The 22,027-nt window shown below is 47.5% G+C and overlaps 1 protein-coding gene across 1 annotated transcript in view; it reads right to left on the reverse strand.

Moving 5' to 3' along the window:
• The window catches only part of LOC126484237 (dipeptidase 1-like), a 210,082-nt gene that overhangs the window by 120,881 nt on the left and 67,174 nt on the right, over positions 1-22,027 (reverse strand). Inside the window, exon 3 of the mRNA XM_050107651.1 lies at positions 12,718-12,874. Within this exon, the coding sequence (XP_049963608.1) occupies positions 12,718-12,874 (157 nt within the window). The remainder of the gene's footprint in view (positions 1-12,717; positions 12,875-22,027) is intronic.

Here is a 22,027-nt window from a genome sequence, read left to right on the forward strand (position 1 = left end):
GTTCAAAGCCTGGGTTATTGTGTAAAATGTTTTCAAACTTTTCTTTAAGTTTTCTTGGGAACACCTCCGGCAATGAGGGGTTCACTGGAATAATTTTATTCATTAGCTGAACAGATTCATTCCACGCCTAACCTTGAGTTTCAAGCTTTTTCATACTTGCAGATATCTGGGAAAAATGAATGCTAATCACAGCAATGTCATTCTTAATACCGGAATCATTAAAAGCTTACTTGCACTGGCAAACTGCCGAAGCCTCTGCCCCGTTAATGGCTTCGAAGACAGCAGAGCTTCGACCCACGCACCCCAACGAGTTACCACTGATTCGGGAGGTAGAGGCACATTTGGTAGTGTTTTCTTGTAGGTCTTGATGCGAGCAGGAGCCTTTAGGAGCGCTTTCTTTGTGGAAGAAATCAGTTTAATTACATTAAAAAACGTGGAAAGTACTTCTTCAGCAAGGCGATGTACTCCATGGGCAAAGCACGTCACATGAATCAAATTGGGATAAAATCCTCGGAGGGCTTTTCCTGCTTTGATCATATAGGGAGCAGCATCTGAAATAAAAACAACAACCCTTTCAGGTGCAGAAGATTCTGGAAATATTTTTCTAATACCCTCGTCGACAAATCTGACGATCGTAGAATGATTTAGTTTTTCCAGTTCTTTGCAGGCTGCTTAATAGGAAGAAGAAGGCTCTTCTTTTAAAGCACCAACAATTAAATTTGCAATGTAACGACGATAAGTGTCAGTAGCTTCGTCAACTGAAAACCAGTTAATACTGTCCTTGAGTTCATTGCGTATTTCTTCCAGAACGTTTACGTAAATTGTCGGTATGTAATTTTTACGCATTATTGATTCATGTGGTATATTTTGATATGCAGGAAGCCGCTGAAAACAGGGTTTTTAAGATTGTGAAGAATAATATTGCTTGCAATAAATGCTTCACATATGTCCATGTTAAAACGACTTTTTTGGTTAGCTTTGGACAAATCCCTGCTACTGTAACTTGCTGTTATCAGAAGTTGTTGTTGGTGCTTTCTTCCGTATTCGTGCGATATGAAGACTTGTCTTGACATACTGGTCTATTTGAAACTTTTTTTTGCACGATACGTTTTTCTCGCAAACTGAACAATATAAAACAATTCCGTCATATATCAATATTCCAGGATGGTCAGCTATCCACGAAACGACGTTTCGTTTCTCCTGTGGCATGGCGTCAACATGTTACACACTACACGTCGTAAACAGGTTCAACTGCGTATAAGAAAATAGAAAGCTAAACTGAAAAATAGACGTGCGACTATAAGCTTGCGTAGTTTAATTTAATTGTTGTCGACGAGTACGGTATGACAGCGGAGGGGATTAATCGGGGGCGCGGGGTCAGGAGCATTGACTCTTGTCTGCCTGTTCCTGTTCCTCCACTGTAATGATTTCACTAGGCAGTGTTCTCTCGGTTAGCCATGGCACGCAGTTCTAGGTCGCGGTCAATCTGTGAGACATCAAAACTAGATCGAGCTAGAGAGCCTGTCTAAATTTTTAAAATATTGTAAACATAGAGCGAAAATATGCATCGTGACTAGTTTTTAGTTGAAATATGCAATAACTGGTGAAAAGGAGCCACATATTCAAATGCATGTGCAACATGCAAATGCATCTACTCCGGTCTCCAGTAACAACTGTAAAATAGTGTGCAACATTGCGTTTTCCCTCATATACACTGCATGTATTAAGAAAGCCCAAGTATATAATGATAAAATAGGTAAGCATAAAACATCCAGGACAAAGAACATTTTAGTTATATCAATAAAAAGATCCAATTCATAGCTCTCTGGAACACACGCCATCTGTTCGACACGCCATATGTTAACGAATATAGTTATAGAATGTTTCATGAATGAAACAGTTAGTACAGACAAGAAAATATACGTATGCAGTACACGCTGACCAGTCAGAACATCATGAACGCCCACCTGCTGTCGATATATACCCGTCCAGGCGACAGCAGCGTCGCCTGGGCGAGGAAAGACTGCCAGTCAGGCGTACACACACACACACACACACACACACACACACACACCGTGCCTGTGGCGTCAGTGAGCGTACTGTCCGTGTGCAGAACGTGGAAGGCGCGCCTTCTGTCTGACTTTCGCCGAGAGCAGATTGTAATGGCGCGGAGGCTCGGCGCGAGCATGTCGGAAACTGCACAACGTGTCGTGTGTTTGTGATCGGCTGTGGTGGGTATCTTCAACACGTGGTGAAAACAAGCTGAAACCACATCCAGATGTAGTGGAGCTGGATGTCGGACGCCGTTGACTAGGCAGACTTGTAAAACAAGACAGGCGGCAAACTGTGGCTGAACGAACGTCAGACTTTAATGCTGGGCAGAGTAAAAATCTGTCTGAACACACAGTGCACCGAACATTCCTAACGATGTGCCTCCGTAGCCAAAAACCCATGCATGACCTATGCACGTTAACACCACGACATCGGCAGCTACGATCGAAATGGGCACGAGCTGTGAACCATAACTGGTTAATAAGTCTCTAAAGCTTTCCTTTGAAGATAATTAGATTATTACAGTTGAGCGACCACATTACCTTAATCTCTTTTTCTTTGTGATACATAAAACAAACGACGGGTATTTCGTTGCTGCATAGCCTTTTCGTTGTTTCTCATGTTATCACCAGCTTCTTTAACCTACATTGTTACGAACCTCCTTTCCGTGTCTTCTGTTCCTTGCAGCATTTTCAGAACATCATATATGCTTTTGCCGTTCTTGCTTATTCCCGTGACACGAATTCAGTTATCAGAATGTGAACCACATCCCTTTAGACATTACAGAATCCAATGCAATCGTAAATCGATCGAGGAAGCTTGAGAACCAATATCTGCTGTGAATCTTGTAAGCCTTTATTCTACTACAAGTTTATATACGTTCGACGGATGACGAAATTAAAAGTACACAAGAAGGAAACATTACTTTGGTCACACTCCGACAGTCAGGTAGATAACAAAGCAGTTCTTCACCACTCAACGGCCTGATGTGTTAGTAGCATGTTAAATCAACAGAGGACGATGCGAGGTTACCGATATGACTATACTTAGACACTTTTGTTTCAATACGCGTGGTGTTGATATCGACACCAAGTAATCGATAACGTCACAGTAACCCAACAACTGGCATAGGACAGCCATCAGAAGCATCAAATGATGGATAAAACTAACTCTTCACTACCAGTTCAATGACAATCAAAATACTTGCAATATTTACGTAGTATACAGAAAACACAATTGAAGCAGAAATACAGACATGTGTAATATGAAATAGACTTATCTTATTTCAGCAACGTATATTAATTGACTTAATGATATCCGCATTACTCTGGAAAAGTGGTTCGAAAATAGATTTTATGCTTTAGTTAGGTCACGTAACCATAGAACAGGTTTCATATTTCATCTCGTTTTAAAGATTTTACGTTAAACAGAAATTCGCAGTGTTGCCCGGTAAAAACGGCACGCTTCAGTAATAAAAAGTTTATGTAAGGCTCATATTTTGTCTGTCGTTCCGTCAGTTCGTTCATTTCTGTCCGATTTTTATACTCAATATCCTTCATGAAAACATTTCGGAACTTCAGACTTTAGCTTTGTGTTCTAAATAAGGTTTTTTGTGCTCAAGAAAAGCTTAATCTATACTGCTAAGATACTCCTACGATCGAATCAACTTAACGAAAACTGACACCTGTCGTCGCTTTTAACAGCTTTCAACAGTGAAGTGCAAACAGCTATAGGCGAAAACAAAAAGCGTTCTGCAGAACTAAGGAGATTCATTTCCACAGACACGTTTACAAAATCGCAGCTTCACCCGGGATACAGAAACTTCTAAGCACGGTAACAACACTAAACACGAACAACACTAAGCACTAAGCTGTTTTAGCTGTTACAGAGAATTGCAGCACTAATCATTTAGATAATCGTCGATTGTGTGTACATGTATGAAGTTACAATGACGTTTGACCGTGACTTCTTAATGCGTCATCTTTTTTGTCAGGCAGCGTGTGTTAATACCATGCAAGCAACGTAACTGGGTTTGGCGGACAACAGAAAACGTAAGACTGCCGTTCTCCGTTCCATTCGCGATTTATGTGTGGGAAGACCCGTAAATCAGACTCTTTTTCCCATAACGACTGACGCTCATGTTGGGGATGCCAAGTCAAACATTACATGCAAGTCGTGCAGGGGAGAAGCCTTTCATAAATCAATGAAAGGTATGTCAAACGATGAAATTAAAAATGAAGCGAACACAGTCACGGGTCGATTGCTTGTTCGTTAGGCTAATGCATAAATGTAATATACGAATGTCTCCCTGCAAATGAGTTACTCTGAAATTGCTAGTGTGTTGTGGAGACACAGGACTGTCACACGGGGATACCAAAATAATTATATTATTACCGTAAATAACTTTTATTGAAAATGCCATTACGGCGTTCGCACTTGGGGAAATCTGTTTCCGTTGAAATGTAGTGCGTGGTCAGTATTTCTGTCTTCGTGTTGGCGCCGCGTGGAGAGGGCAACAGTAGAGCTTTCAAACGCTCTCGCCACCGTCACGTAACACAGGCAGGCCGGCCACTGCCGCTTCCCTGCACAGTTGGCAGCGCTGACTTCGTTTTGAGCCGTGGAAACGCGCTACACAAGTCGCGAAACAGCCACGGGCACCGGTCCCCGTTTAATTCGTTGCTCAGTCGTGTCTCAGCCACTCCCTGTTCTCTGGCCATGGCAGATTCACCCTTTGCCGCAACAGGCTGCCACTACGCTAGATAACAGTATACTCCGACGTCCATTGCCTTGGCTCCAGACTTACAGAGTACAGCCTTGCTATTAATTCTGTCCCGAGACAATAGCATCAAGGAATCCGAAAGTCGAAACCACCCACGCCTGAGGTCGACGCTGTGACGCGCTTTCCACCTGTATGCTGCCGATAAGCAGATAAGGGCAACAAGCTACTCCATCTCTTGCGACGAATATTTGCAACTCTGTCTGTTTAAATGTCCACCGCGTGCACTTAAAATTCGATCAGATTTTGTCTCTTGTGAAAGCTTTTCGTTCGGTTTTTACTGCTAGGTGCTGATGTAAGCAACTGTATCTCTGTAATACTTATGCAGTTCATAAATTTTCTCATGTGCAACGTTGCTGTTTTCGTTAAAAATTCGGCTTTGTCCATTAGTGGCTCATAATGAAACCTACCTCAACTTTCGTTCCGTAACCATCCGATCCATGCCAGTATTTTTTATAAGGCTATAGAATTCTCTCCAAATAAGGAATTTGCGTATATGACGTTATGGAAGGAAGCAACAGTTACTGAAGGACTAACTCCAAAATTAAGAGACTTCGCGACAGGGACAGGACATAACACAGATTTCTCCCAGAAGCAGAGACAGCGAAGGCAGCAATCTGAGACTCCCTGCACAATGCGGAAGAAGGGACAACGCGTACTATCTTCTCGCCGAATTTGGCCCCAGCCACAATCGTTGCCAGTACTAAAAACTGTTCTCAGCATACCTAGGCTTCCCCACGGTTGGCGACCATTCCTTTTCAGAGGTTAACTTGCTCAGGAAGAAAAATTTTATCTTTTGGTATTATTTGCAAACATAATAGCCACGAGGGAGGTCACGACGCAGATTGAAAAGGAGAGGTCGGCCACCCTCTGTCCTTCCGAGTCTGCTCTCACGTCCACCCGGGCAGTCGATTCGCCCGCACCACTGCCAAATCGGGAACCACCGCTGTGCCGCACCAGCTGTTGCTGGCTCACAACCCATTTCCATCCTCTCCCCAGAGGCCAGCACGACGATAACCAACAACATCGCAGGAGCCAATGCACATCACCGCCATAACCACTAACGTCGATAAGAATGGGTTGTTGCCGCTAACGCAATACATGCACTCTTTATTCGGCTGCAGAGCGCGATATTAGATGCACCAGGTGCAAAATCAGACTTGAAAATTTGAGCTTTGAAAGAAGAGAATACTTCATTCGCTAATAACTTTCAGGAACAAAGTAATGAAATCACCTACACATTACACGCACAGGCTAGGGGTTCAAAATGCAGGGATAGCTGGTAGAAAAGATGCCGCTTTATACCTGAGAGGTTTTAGCTAACATCAATACGAGGGCAAGTAAGTACATCATCAATTTCACTGCACCACCTATGACTCGCTGGCTGATCATGTGCGGGAAGTTAATGCAGTCATGTGAGCATACACAAAGCAGGTGTTTTAAACTGAAATCAGCATTGTGAAAAGGGCGGGTCAGTATAATGACTTTTGGCCGAAGATAGCACTATGACTGCTGTTTAGTAAGTCTCAGAACTCGGTGCATTCACACCCCTGTCACCAGCTGAAGCAGCTGAATCAACTGCAAGGGTGTTCGGAGATTTTTTTTTTTTTTTTTTTTGTAGGGTTTAAGGGCGCTCAACTGCTGAGGTCATTAGCGCCCAGTCACTGGTGTTAGAGCACATGGAATCTGCTAAAACTCAAGGGGATGGGGGGACACCAGAAGGACCTGACAAAGATGCAGATTAAATAAGTAAAAAGGTTAAATGTCTTTGGTCAAGCCAGTTAAAGTTATAAAACGCAGAATACGAGCAGCTGCTCGAGCGTCATCAGCTAAAACATCCGGTAAGGTAGATGGCAGGGACAGGACAACACGAAATTGACTAAAACGGGGACACGACAATAAAACATGGCGCACCGTTAATGCCTGACCACAAGGGCACTGCGGGGATGGATCACCGGAGAGCAGGTAGCGGTGGCTAAACCGGCAATGCCCAATCCGCAACCTGGTCAGAAGGACCTCCTCGCGCCGAGATGGTCGGGAGGAAGTTGTCCAAGCAGTTGGGAGCGGTTTTACTGCCCGGAGCTTGTTTCCTTGGAGGGATGACCAAGCATCCCACCACAAGGACACAAGCCTCTTACATACATCCCCACAAACGTCAGATGACGGGACACAATGGGAGGCTGGCCGAGGCTGGAGGACTGCAGCCTTGGCTGCAGCATCCGCAGCCTCATTCCAAGGCACTCCTACATGTCCGGGAACCCACAGAAAGCTGACAGAACCGCCATTATCAGCGAAAGAATGGAGGGACTGCTGTATCCGTTGAATCAAGGGGTGGACCGGATAAGGAGCCCCAAGGCTCTGAAGAGCACTGAGTGAGTCAGTGCAGAGTACATACGATGAATGGCGGTGGCGGCGGGCATACTGAACGGCCTGATGGAGAGCAAAAAGCTCGGCCGTAAAGCTGGAACATTGGTCAAGGAGCCGGTATTTAAAGGTGGCGGCCCCGACGACAAAGGCACAGCCGACACCATCGTCAGTTTTGGAGCCATCGGTGTAAATAAAGGTGTGACCGGCAAGTCGAGCACGAAGTTCGACAAACCGTGAGCAATACACTGCAGCCGGAGTACACTCCTTCGGGAGTGAGCTGAGGTCGAGATAAATACAAACCGGAGCCTGGAGCCAAGGTGGTGTCGGGCTCTCACCCTCTCTGAAGGTGGTAGGGAGGGCAAAATCCAATTGTCGAAGCAGGCGACGGAAGCGGACTCCGGGGGGCAGCAGGGCAGACACATAAAACCCGTACTGACGGTCGAGAGAATCGGCGAAGAAGGACTTGTAAGAGGGGTGTTCGGGCATAGACAACAGCCGGCAGGCATACCGACACAGCAGTATGTCGCGCCGGTAGGTCAATGGTAACTCGGCAGCTTCAGCATAAAGACTCTCGACAGGAATAGTGTAGAAGGCTCCGGTCGCAAGACGTATCCCCCGATGGTGGATGGAGTTGAGCCGGCGTAAGAGGGATGACCGAGCGGACGAGTAGACGAAGCTCCCATAATCCAGCTTCGATCGGACTATGGACCGATACAAGCGAAGGAGGACAGTGCGATCCGCTCCCCAAGATGAACCGCTAAGAACTCTGAGGACATTAAGGGAACGTGTACAACGGGCCGCCAAATAAGAGACATGTGGAGACCAACACAGTTTCCTGTCCAACGTGAGCCCTAGAAACTTAGTTGTGTCCACGAATGGGAGAACAACGGGACCGAGATGTAAGGATGGCGGAAGGAACGCTTTATATCGCCAAAAGTTGATACAAACCGTCTTCTCTTCAGAGAACCGGAAGCCATTTGCCACGCTCCATGAGTAGAGGCTGTCTAGACAACGCTGAAGGCAGCGCTCCAGGAGGCATGTTCTCTGGGCACTGCAGTAGATCGCGAAGTCATCGACAAAGAGAGAGCCTGAGACATTAGGTGGAATGCAATCCATAATTGGATTGATCGCGATGGCAAAAAGGGCTACGCTCAAGACGGAGCCCTGAGGCACTCCGTTCTCCTGGAGGAAGACGTCGGACAATATGGAACCCACACGTACCCTGAACTGTCGATCCGTTAAAAAGGAATCAATAAAAAGGGGCAGACGACCGCGTAGGCCCCACTTGTGCATAGTGCGGAGGATACCTCCTCTCCAACAGGTATCATAATCCTTCTCCAAGTCGAAGAACACGGCTACCGTTTGGTGCCTTCGCAAAATGTTGTTCATGATGAATGTCGACAAGGTCACAAGGTGGTCAACAGCGGAGCGGCGGCGACGAAAGCCGCATTGGACATTAGTAAGTAGTCGTCGAGATTCAAGAATCCAAACTAACCGAGCATTAACCATGTGCTCCATCACCTTACAGACACAGCTTGTAAGAGAAATGGGGCGGTAACTAGAAGGAAGGTGTCTATCCTTCCCGGGTTTGGGTATAGGAACAACAACGGCGTCACGCCAACGCATGGGGACTTGACCTTCGGTCCAGACGCGATTGTAGGTACGAAGAAGGAAGCTTTTGCCCGCCGGAGAAAGGTGTGCCAGCATCTGAACGTGAATGGCATCTGGCCCCGGAGCAGAGGACCGGGACAGTGCAAGCGCACGTTCGAGTTCCCGCATAGTAAAGGGGGCATTGTAAGTTTCCAGATTCAGCGAGTGGAAGGAAGGTCGCCGAGGCTCGTCTGCCTCTTTCCTGGGAAGGAAGGCAGGATGGTAATGGGCGGAGCTTGAAACCTCCGCGAAAAACCGGCCAAAGGCGTTGGAGACAGCCACAGGATCAACAAGGACCTCATTACCTGAGGTCAGGCCAGGTACCGAGGAGTGGGCCTTAATGCCCGACAGCCGGCGCAGGCTACCCCAAACGACGGAAGAGGGAGTAAAACTGGTAAAGGAGCTCGTGAAAGAGGCCCAACAAGCTTTTTTGCTGTCTTTGATGACTCTACGGCATTGCGCTCGGAGTCGTTTGTATTCAATACAATTCGCCAACGTAGGATGGCGGCGAAAGGTGCGTAAAGCACGTCGTCGAGCACGGATAGCGTCCCTACAAGCCTCGTTCCACCAGGGGACGGAAACGCGACGTGAAGAAGAAGTAGTACGAGGTATGGAACGTTCGGCAGCATTGATAATAACAGCCATGAGGTATTCGACCTGACTGTCACAACTGGGAAAATCGTGGTCCGGAAAGGTCGCCAGGGAGGAGTAAAGTCCCCAGTCAGCTTTCGGTATGTTCCAGCTCGAAGGACGTGGGGCTGGGGTGTGGTGCAGGAGATGAACGACACAGGGGAAGTGGTCGCTCGAATAGGTGTCAGAAAGGACATACCACTCGAACCGACGGGCAAGAGTGGTAGAACAGATCGAGAGGTCCAAGTGGGAGTACGTATGAGTAGAGTCCGAGAGGAAAGTCGGGGCGCCAGTATTGAGGCAGACAAGATTGAGATGGTTGAAGACATCCGCCAAGAGTGAGCCTCTTTGACAGGATGCAGGAGAGCCCCAAAGGGGATGATGGGCATTGAAGTCGCCAAACAATAACGGCGGGGGAAGCTGAACGATCAGGTGCATCATGTCAGCCCGACTAACAGCAGATGACGGTGGAGTGTAGATGGTACAAACTGAAAAAGTAAAAGCAGAAAGAGTAATGCGGATAGCTATTGCTTGGAGTGGGGTGGTCAATGGGATGGGATGGTAATAGACATCGTCCCGAACGAGCAACGTGACCCCACCATGAGCTGGGATACCGTCCACAGGGGTGAGGTCATACCGCTCCGAGGTATAGTGGGAAAAGGCAATACGGTCAGTCGGGCGCAACTTGGTATCCTGGAGAACAAGGACGAGCGGACAGTGCAGGCGGAGGAGCAGTTGTAATTCCTCCCGATTAGATCGAATACCTCTTATGTTCCAATGAAACAACGCCATTGCTAGTCAAAAAGTTGGGGGAACGAGACGGGGAAGAGCTGGTCACCTCGATGGCCGCGGAGGGCCAGGTTGCGAGGGAACAACGCTACAACCGACGGGAGGCGGATCCGTTCCATCGACTCGTCGCCAGCTGCGGCTGCTGTCCCTGATTGTGTAGGAGGGGCCGCATCATTTGCCGACGAAAGGCCGGCGGAGCGCCTGGCAGCAGAGTGTCCCGGCGAAACTGAGGACGGCCGGGAGCAGTGACTCAGGGATGAAGCATCAGACGAAACGCGCCGGGGTGGAGAGGGGGATAGAGACTTCTTCTTGGAGGCCTTCTTGGAAGGCCGAGGAGGCACAGGGATGATGGGCTGGACCCGAAGAAGGTCCTCACGCGCGGGGTGCGTTTTGGAACGCCGGACCTCGGGAGCTGGGGTCCGGATCGTTTCCCCGATGGACGCCTGAGAAGAGGATCGCTTCTCAGGTGGCGTGGGGGGACGAGGAGGAGGATGGGTGGCCCCTGGGGTAGAAGGGGTGGGGGCCACGGGGGAGGAGGATTTGGAAGGGAGGGATTTGGGAGGCGGAGGCAGAGCCCCCTGATGGGCAGAGGCGGCGGAGGGGGGACAGGATAGGGGTGAGGATACCGTGGAAGGAGTGGACACAACTGAGGCAAACGAAGTGGTCAGTGACACGGGATGAAGGCGGTCATACTTCTTCCTGGCCTCAGAATAAGAGAGCCGATCCAAAGTTTTGATTTCTTGTATCTTCTTCTCCTTCTGATTGGCGGGGCAGTCTGAGGATCTAGGCGAGTGGACGCCAGGACAATTAATGCACTGAGGTGGTGGGGTGCGAGTATGTTCCTCACGAAGAGGACGTCCACAATCGCCACAAAGGGGCTCAGCCTCACACCGGGACGACATGTGCCCAAAGCGCAAACACCTAAAACAGCGCATAGGAGGCGGGACGTAAGGTCGCACCGGTAGCACATCACCTTTACCTTCTCTGGGAGAACGTCCCCCTCGAAGGCGAGGATAAAGGCCCCGGTGTCGATGCGACGGTCTTTGGGGCCGCGCTGGACTCGCCGGACGAAATGCACGCCGCGGCGCTCCAGGTTGGCTCTGAGCTCCTCATCAGATTGTAGCAGGAGGTCACGATGAAAAATAACCCCCTGCGTCCGATTTAGTGCCAGATGCGGGACAATGGACACTGGGATGTCCCCTAGGCGGTCGCACGCCTGGAGTGCCGCCGACTGTGTGGCAGAGGTGGTCTTGATAAGAACGGACCCTGATCGCATCTTGCTGAGAGCCTCGAATTCCCCGAAGACGTCCTCAATGTGCTGAACAAAGAACATGGGCTTGGAGGTGGCGAACGTCCCCCAATCGGTTCGAGAACAGACCAAATAGCGGGGGAAGTACTTCGCCCCAAGCCGGCGGGCCTGTCCCTCCTCCCATGGAGTGGCCAAGGGGGAAAGGGCAGGAGAACCAGAACTAGAAACGGTACCTTTTCTTTTGAAAGACTCGGCCGCAGAGCGACCTGATACGTGTTGACGTTTCATCTGCGAAACGTCCGCCCCGATACCACCCACTCCGACCAGGGGCTCTCCCCACGGGCGCCACCCAGCCGCAGCAAGGGCCACCTGGCAGGATGACCATTGCCGGGAGTCCTGATGCCCCAAGGAGACGGGCATCTACTCCTTGGCCAACGTGGGGAGGATGCAGCTCAGGTATCGGCAGTACGATCCCTGTGTTGTCAGGGGGCTACAACCTAGAGGGTACATGACGACCCCACCACAATGGGCTGGCTACCGTGCTGGATTTCTGGTGCCATGGAAAGTCCATCATGATCGCTGGTGCAGATGGAGATGCACTATGGGCGTAACTTGGACAATCCATCAGGCGTTTAGGCCCAATTTGAGGAATAGTGGGTATGGTTACAACGCCGGTGCAATGCTGAGTGCCAAGGTCTTAGTGCACTTAGGACCAGTGGTACACCATGTAAGGTGTCCTTCCCCAAAAGGCTCGTACTTCTGTAGAATTTTGAAAAATGGAGGTCAATCCCCAAGGGGGACCATCACATAGAAGGCCGAAATGGTTGAAACTCCTTTTAGTCGCCTCTTACGACAGGCAGGAATACCTCGGGCCTATTCTTACCCCGGACCCGTAGGGGGGGGTGTTCGGAGGGGCAGGCAGTGGGGAAAGGACGGGAGATCCGGCAAGACCGTCCGACTCCGGTGACGCGTATCAGCTGGCTGCCACTTTCACGTGCAGCGCCTGAAACAGCAGTGCGTAAATGCATTTCTCCTTCTCCGGTCACCTCAGAAATGGAGTGCAGCTCGTGGCGACTCGTCCAATACCCGAGCACGGCAGATCAGTGTGTGACTGGCCGTCTACAGCTGCACCCTGAGCGAGAGCGGCACCGGCCTGTGCGACAGACAGAGCTGGAGCTGGAACTGGAGCTGGAGCGAGACCCACCTGCGCTGCGACTTGCCCGGCGCGCAGGCGCGGCAGGTCGGTGTGGGACCAGGCGCTGGCCGCCCACGGCCGCACGGCGCGCAGGTCCAGCCCGAAGCTCAGGTTGGCCAGCCGGTTGCGCGCGAACTTGCGGATGTTCCACGGCAGGTCGTTGTGCCTGCACAGCGGGCAGCGGGCATTCAGTCGCCTGTCCCACAAGTCGTACAAGTGTGGCACACGTACACTTAGCGACAGAATAATGATTCATCTAATTTACACAAAGGAGGCTGGAGTGGTCACAGATAAAGTGATGCAACGTGGAGCTGGTATCACAGCTGCGTTCCAATCCCCCATTATTATTAGATTATGATCTCCCTCCAAGTATTGAGCGACCATTTCAGTCGCCGAAGTGACGTCAACTGAAAAGACTTGCAATACGGCGGCCGAACTCCGAAGCCGATATCCGGGCCGACAAATGCCATACACTCATTTCATTTCAATACCCTGAGTCACTCTTCCTTTCTCTTCATTTTTAGTAAATTGATGCCCGAGTTTATACACGATACCGGACACAGTTCAATAATTGATTTCAAGATCTCTGCCTCATCTTGATGTAGACCATACTCCATGTACTCCACCTCCTCTTGCTACTTTTGAGCACTGTATTCGCTATTACCAGCCCAAGTTTACTGCTGACCACTTTAGTCTTTCTTCTCTCTGATTCCTACTACCAAACACACAGTACCCCATAAGATCGTCTTCACTTCCTTCCTCTACCAGAGATCTATGGTGAAAAGCAAGTACTTTCAGTAAGCTCAGTCACTGCTTACAGACAAACAACAGTTGCCGCTACTGTAACACCTGCCAGCATCACTTTATATGTTTGTGTTATGGGAACATTCTTTCCGTCTTTATTTAATTTGGCCTGTCACGAATTCCTTCACTGTGGTAATCTTTTTATCTCGGAGAACCATTTAGAACTAACGTATTCGATTAATTTTTGGGTATATTAAAATTTCAGGCTTCTTGTACAGTTTTTAACCTGAACAGTTCTGCCACCTACAGCCTCTTAATACACACTATCCGATCAAAAACGCAGACACCTACTACGGACATTTATATGTCATGTTTCCACTCTTCGTCTTCATAACAGCTTCAACTCAGCTGGGCACACCTCTAAAGAGTTTTCTAAATATCTGTCGAGGAATGGTAGCCCATTCTCCCTCAAGAGGATTCGCTGAACACGATTGGCGGTGGCGTGTTTGTTTCTGTTAGAAGTAGTTTAACTTGTCGCGAAATTGAAGTAGACACTTCCTGTGAGTTAGGTATGGGCAGAGGTCATTGTTGGCAACCGGAATAAATAACAAATGGATACTTTTATCGACATCCCCATTTTAGGTGATACAGTAGCTGAAAGTTCATAGAAAACTTGAGTTTCATTTCAAACACGTACCCGGCTCATACGATAACTCTCGGTGGCGGCTTTAATTTACCCTCGATATGTTGGCGAAAATACCGAGGTACGCATAAAACATCATCCGAAATCGTGCTAAACGCGAACTCTGAAAAATATTTCTAGCAGTTACTTCATGAGCCCACGCGAATTGTAAATGGTTGTGAAAACACACTTGACCTCTTAGCAACAAATAATCCTGAGTTAATAACGAGCACCAAAACCGATTCAGGGATTAGTGAACACAGGGTTGTCGTAGCGAGATTGAATATTGTAATCCCCAAATCCTCGAAAAATAACCGAAAAATATACCTATCCATAAAAGTAAAACATCCAAAGAATAAAAATTCACTTGACGCCTTCTTGAGAGAATCTCCACTCATTCCAAATTAATAATATAAGTGTAGACCAGATGTGCCTTAAATTCAAAGAAATAGTATCGGCAGCAATTGAGAGATATATACCAAATAAATTAACAAAGGACGGAGCTGATCCTCCTTGGTACACAAAACGGGTTAGAACACTGTTGCAGAAACAACGAAACAAACACGCCAAATTTAAACAGACGCAAAAATCCCCAGGTTTGTCGATATTTTACAGAAGCTCCAAATTTAGCGCGGACTTCAATGCGAGATGCTTATCAAAGTTTTTACATCGAAACTGTCTCGAAACCTGCAAAAAATCCAGAGAGATTCTGGTCGTATGTGAAGTATGTTAGCGAAAAGAAACATTCATTCACTGCCATCTCTGCGCGATAGCAATGGAGATACACTATCGAAGACAGTGCTGCCAAAGCAGAGTTATTAAACGCAACCTTCCGAAATGCCTTCACAAAAGAAGACGAAGTAAATATTCCAGAATTCGAATCGAGAACAGCTGCTAACATAACGTAGAAGTAAATATCCTCGGAGTAGTGAAGCAACTCAAATCACTTAATAAAAGCAAATCTTCAGGTCCAGACTATATACCAATTAGGTTCCTTTCGGAGTATGCTGATGCATTAGCACCATACTTAACAATCATATACAACCATTCGCTCGACGAAAGATCCGTACCCAAAGACTAGAAAGTTGCACAGGTTACACCAGTATTGAAGAAAGGTAGTAGGAGTAATCCACTAAATTACAGGCCCATATCGTTAACGTCGATATGCGACAGGATTTTGGAACATATATTGTGTTCGAACATTATGAATTACCTCGAATAAAACGGTCTATTGAGACACAGTCAACATGGGTTTAGAAAACATCGTTCCTGTGAAACACAACTGGCTCTTTATTCACATGAAGTGTTGAGTGCTATTGACGAGGGATTTCAGATCGATTCCGTAGTTTCCGGAAGGATTTTGACACAGTAGCACACAAGCGGCTCGTAGTGGAATTACGTGCTTATGGAACATCGTCTCAGTTATGTGACTGGATTTGTGATTTCCTGTCAGAGAGGTCACAGTTGGTAGTAAAACAGAAGTAATTTCTGGCGTTTCTCAAGGTAGTGTTATAGGCCCTTTGCTGTTCCTTATCTATATAAACGATTTGAGAGGCAATCTGAGCAGTCGTCTTCGGTTGTTTGCAGATGACGCTGTCGTTTATCGACTAATAAAGTCATCAGAAGATCAAAACAAACTGCAAAACTATTTAGAAAAGATATCTGAATGATGCAAAAAGTGGCTGTTGACCCTAAATAACGAAAAGTGTGAGCACATGAGTGCTAAAAGGAACTCGTTAAACTTCGGTTACACGATAAATCAGTCTAATCTAAAAGCCGTAAATTCAGCTAAATACGTAGGTATTACAATTACGAACAACTTAAATTGGAAGGAACACACAGAAAATGTTGTGGGGAAGGCTAACCAAAGACTGCGTTTTATTGGCAGGACTCTTAGAAAATGTAACAGACCTATTAAGGAGACTGCCTACACTACGCTTGTCCGTCCACTTTTAGAATACTGCTACGCGGTGTGGGATACTTACCAGATAGGACTGACGGAGTACATCGAAAAAGTTCAAAGAAAGACAGGACGCTTTCTATGATCGCGAAATATCGGAGAGAGTGTCACGGAAATGATACAGAATTTGGGTTGGACATCATTAAAAGAAAGGCATTTTTCGTTGCGATGGAATCTTCTCACGAAATTCCAGTCACTAATATTCTCCCCCGAATGCGAAAATATTTTGTTGACACCGACCTACATAGGGAGGAACGATCATCACGATAAAAAAAGGGAATTCAGAGTTCGTACGGAAAGATATAGACATTCATTCTTTGCGCGCGCTATACGAGATTTGAATAATGGAGAACTGTGAAGGTGGTTCAATAAACCCTCTGCGAGAGGAAAGTCGATGATACGCCCGCTAAACCGCTGAGCAGAACAGGTGATTAGGATTGTGGAAAGGGCCTAAGAAGGTGTCGGTCAGTTTCACTTCAAAATTGTAATTTATTGTAATTTAATAACACCTTTAAACCTAAACGGCACATAGCCGAACCTTTAAACTTACGAGTTTCAAAATCAAATTCTTTCACGGCTGAAGGCCTCCAAACAAGGAATCTTAAAAATCAAGAAGATAAATTTCAAGCGAGTGAACACATGCAATTAAAATTGCAAATATACAAGCACTCAAGGTATCCTCCGCCACACACCGTCAGGTGGCTTGCAGAGTATGGATGTAGATGTAGACCAAACGACTTGCCAGCCTCCAATCAGTACATAAAAACTCAAAGACCGAACTGTTATTGACGTGATTATTCACAATGAAATATGCATTAAGCTGTCAAAACTACACACCGTGTTGGACAGCGACTACAGGTGAGGAAAGGACGCTGTCTGAAATTATGTTAGCCGGCCGGAGTGGCCGTGCGGTTCTAGGCGCTACAGTCTGGAGCCGAGCGACCGCTCCGGTCGCAGGTTCAAATCCTGCCTCGGGAATGGATGTGTGTGATGTCCTTCGGTTAGTTAGGTTTACTTAGTTCTAAGTTCTAGTCGACTGATGACCTCAGAAGTTAAGTCGCATAGTGCTCAGAGCCATTTGAAATTATGTTAGTGGCCAGAGCAGGTAACCGGAACACTAACGGCCACAAGGCAGAAAATTCTGCTGGTACACTTGAATTTGAAATAAGGTAATGTAGTTAACGCCACCAAAAAAGAACACTGCCTGAATTTACGTCAGTGTCCAGGGCAGGTAACCAGAACAGTAACGGCCACAAGGCAGAAAATTCCGCAGGTGCACTTGAAGTGGAGTCTACCAATATTGTTAATTCCACCGCATGGCGGCTAAATTTCAGCACTACAAACACTCGGTGTTGCTCACAGGAAAACCTCCCCAACAGCGAACCACCGAAACGAACCACACAACATGAATGGATGTGGCTTCGGTACTTAAGACACCACTCAACCTTGACATTCTGGCTCGGTGAGTCACGAAGCTCGTAGCGATCGGACAGCTCCACACACCCCCCGACACTGCACAGGGACCGCCAGCGGACGCAGTCGACAACGCCGAACGGAGTTACCCCCCACCCCCCTGGTCCGCACCAACCGATCGACTGCCCGCAGAATGCCGACAACGTCTAAAATAGTCGTCAGTGAAAATAACAACAACAGACACAACCTGACAGACACTTGCTCGAAGACCTGAACGATACCCAACAGTAACTAAGCACGCACGAAGACAAACCGGGAGTCGATGCACATGCATACACACACACACACACACACACACACACACACACACACACACACACAGCCGTCTCATGAACGATCGGCGAGACAGAACGCGTAGTCCGGTAGGACGACCGACCGACGATCCACCAAGACCGTGGCCCGGCTCAGGTGATGCGTGGCGGCAATGGTCGGGCGAGCCACGTCGACGCACACCTCACAGCTCCAACCCGACTGCCCTAGTGCCGCGTTGCAACTCTCCGACTGACAGGTCCGGACTGTGCTCCACACGCGTTCCAACTGACTGGCAGCCCGCACTCGCGACCCCAACTGGCTTACGACGGATAACGACCGAGTAGTAATAGCAGTCGAGGGTATATATCGATACGCGCCGCTAGCGCCGCTCACGGTCAGGCAAAGCAGCAACTCGGTGACACCAGTAATTTAAATTAACGTTGTGAGGTGGAAGTACGTTAAAAACAGGGTGTAAAATACGTAAAAGACGTTCCAGTGGTTTCAGGTCGGGACTTTGGACAGGCTGTCCATTTCAGGAATGCCTGACAGATGGTGCCTTATGACTGTCGTGCTGATGATAATAAGCATCGCCTCCAGACTCTTCCTCCACTCACAGGACTCAATGCTGTACAAATTCTTTACATCGTTCCGCATCCAGCATTTTGCTAAGCGCAGTAAGGGTCCGCACCCTAACCACGAGAAACACCGCCGTACCGTTAACCCCACACTACACTACTGGCGCTACACGTGATGACAGGTAACGTTCTCCAGGTACCCGACAATTCAAGTCTTCCGCCAGGTGGGCTAATGAGCTTAGAGTGACCAACAAGTACCGCTTGGATTTTAGATGGGTTTAGTTTTAGTCCTATGTCCTGTGCCCATTTTGATAGTGCATCGAGGTCAGTATTGAAATTTTCAATAGCTTTCTTAAGATTGCTTGGTTTCGCACTTAGATACAACTGAAGGTCATCAGCATACATATGATATTTGCAATAGGTCAGAACCAATGACACATCATTGATACACAGAGAGAAGAGTATTGGACCTAATACTGAGCCTTGGGGAACTCCTGACACTACCTGTGGCCATTGTTATTTTATACTCCCAGACAGGACGCGTTGCTGACGAGACGTCATGTATGAGCGAAACCATTGCACTGCACTTGGTGACAAATTTAGACCGCTAAGTTTAGCTAGTAAAATGTCGAAGTCGACAGTATCAAATGCTTTGCTGAAATCTAAGAAGCAAATGACAGTCGCTTCTTGTCTGTCCATGGCAAGTTTCAGGTCATCTGTCACCTTTATCAGTGCGGATGTTGTGCTCCGATGTTTACGGAAACCTGATTGGTATTCGTCTAGTAGGTTGTTAGTAGTTAGGTAGTTGGTGAGCTGGTCATGAACTATATATTCTAAGGCCTTTGACAGTGCAGCAAGAAGGCAGATGGGGCGGGAGTCACAGGGTGCTGTGGCGATGTCCTTTTTAGGCAGAGGTTTAATCTGTCCCAGTTTCCAGCCCTCAGGGAAAACACTTGTGATTAATGAATCGTTGAAAATGTCTGTCATAGAGGGAATTGTTGGTCAATAATAAGTTTCACCATCTGGATAGTCATGCCATCATGTCCAGTAGATGCTGATCTAATCCGCATTATGGCTTTCTTGACAGCATTGCAAGTGACGTGCTGTAGAATTTTTATTTGCTACAGTCGCTCATCCCCATGAAGTAATCAATGATTCTCTGCTTTTTTTTTTTTTTTTTTTTTTTTTGCGGTTCAATTGTGGTTGTAGGTAATGTGAAGAATCGGTTTAGTTCTTCAGCGGGGACCATGGGATTTTCTGCAGCTTTTTTATTTTGCCTAAACCGTGACTACGGAGATTTTTCCACAGGATAGCTGGTCTACATCTATTGTCAGCTAATGTACCGACATGTGTGAGCTTAGCGTTTCTCACCGCTTGACTGACTTTGTTTCGTTTCTGCTTGTATACAGTATGATTTTCAGGTGTAGGGTGTATCTTGTATGCTGAATGTACAGGGCCTCTGAGATTCGTGAGCTGTTTTAGTTCATCAGTCAGCCAAGGTGCAGGTAGCCTCTTTACTTTTCTGGTCTTTATTGGAGCATATTTGTCATATAGTTGAGTAATTTTGTTAGTGAAATCCTGGAGTTTGTCGTTTATTTCCATGAGGGAAGTAGAGGTCGTCCCCCAAACTATTTCTTGTGCCTCAGTTTCGAGTTCAGGCAAATTTATGCGTTTGAGGTCTCGGTATGTAGACAGTTGTTGTTTCTTTCTAGGACATTCTAGTGAATACGTCATGAAAATGATGTCATGGGCAGACATGCCAGGCGCAGATATTTGAGAGGTGCGAATTATTCTGTTTGGAGATTTCGTTGCGAATAGATCTATGAAAACGTGACTGGTAGTCGTGTGATGAGTAGGTGCCAGCTGAAGTAGCGTCATATTTGAGGAAGAAAGCATCCTCTTAAATTTCCCAGTGGAAGGACTATTGCACAGAAAATTAATGTTAGTGTCACCTGCTATGATTACATGTTCATATGACGATTCGAGAGTAGAGAGGGAAGTTTCGAAGCAGGCGAACCCACCTACTTTAGGAGGTTTGTAAAGGACACATATTAAGCACTTTCTGTTAAGGGATTTGATCTCTATGAAAATATATTCCTATTCCAGAATGAGATTTTCACTCTGCATCGGAGTGTGCGCTGATATGAAACTTCCTGACAGATTAAAACTGCGTGCCCGTCCGAGACTCGAACTCGGGACCTTTGCAAAGGTCCCGAGTTCAAGTATCGGTCGGCCTCACAGTTTTTAATCTGTCAGGACGTTTAATATCAGCGCACACTCAGCTGCAGAGTGAAAATCTCATTCTGGAAACATCCCCCAGGCTGTGGCTAAGCCATGTCTTAGCAGTATCCTTTCTTTCAGGAATGCTAGTTCTGTAAGTTTCGCAGGAGAACTTCTGTAAAGTTTGGTAGGTAGGAGACGAGATACTGGCAGAAGTGAAGCTGTGAGGACCGGGTGTGAGTCGTGCTTCGGTAGCTCAGATGGTAGAGCACTTGCCCGCGAAAGCAAAGGTCCCGAGTTCGAGTCTCGGTCGGGCACACAGTTTTAATCTGCCAGGAAGTTTCATATATTCCTCTTGTTTATCTACATTGTTGTCGGATGTGTGTAGTACTGTAGGTGACAAATCAGAGCGTATGTACGCCCCTATTCCGCCCCCTCGCCTGTTGCATCTATCGTTCCTTAGAAAGATATAGCCGTCTAGGTTTATGGAAGACGTAGGAATACTTGGTTTGAGCCAAGTGTCTGACAAAAGTATTACGTGTATATCGGCAGTTTGAAATATATATTGGAACTAGTCGAAGTGAGGTGGCAGAGACCGGACATTTGCATGTACAAATATGCAGCTTGGTGCGTTCGGGTGTTGATTGCCCGAGGAGGCTGCCGACCGAAGTTTGCGGGCCGTGGTTAGCGGTGACAAGAGGGTCTGGCATGAGGAATGCGGAAGGCGTGTGAAGGAGAGGGGGGGGAGGGAGTGTCCTCACATTTCTGTGCAGTGAGAGCGGCCGAGAGGGGGAGGGGGTGGGTCCCCAGGGAGGCAGCGGGATCTGCGGCCAAGGTCAGCGAGGTCTGCAACGGTTCTGGAAGTAGCCGTGGGCTGGCAGGGGAAGGAATTTCGCTAAACACAACGGGAGTAATCTGCACGTTACGACAGAGTGTGATATTAATTCCACTTATGAGGGCAACAACTAAAGTATGATGGTGGGTTGCTAATTAAGAATGGAAGTGAGACTACCTTATGTAATAATTAACAAAATAGGACTCGGCTATGAGATTTCTGTACTAATTAAATTATGTTCATAGATAATAATAATTCTTTCATTTTAAAATGTAGGTTCCTGTCGCCCTGTCGACAAGTGGACTAAGTTAGGGACACGCAAGTCGCCGAAGTGGCGTCGAATACAAAGACTTGTTCCAGACCAGGGTCAGCGGCCCGCTGCAAGTCTTCCTATTCGACGCCGCTCCGGCGACTTGCGTGTCCCTAACCTAGTCCAGTTGCCGACAGGGGAGAGGGGACCTGCAGATAATCGTGGTATCCGAAGCACATTAATCCGTGGAGCGGTCGAGATTCGATCCTGCAACGTATGGGTCCCAAGGTACTGATAGACTCACAGGCCCGACAAGCATACGGGGAGA

Source organism: Schistocerca serialis, chromosome 6, assembly GCF_023864345.2.
Source record: "Schistocerca serialis cubense isolate TAMUIC-IGC-003099 chromosome 6, iqSchSeri2.2, whole genome shotgun sequence".
NCBI classification, from domain to species: Eukaryota; Metazoa; Arthropoda; class Insecta; order Orthoptera; family Acrididae; genus Schistocerca; species Schistocerca serialis.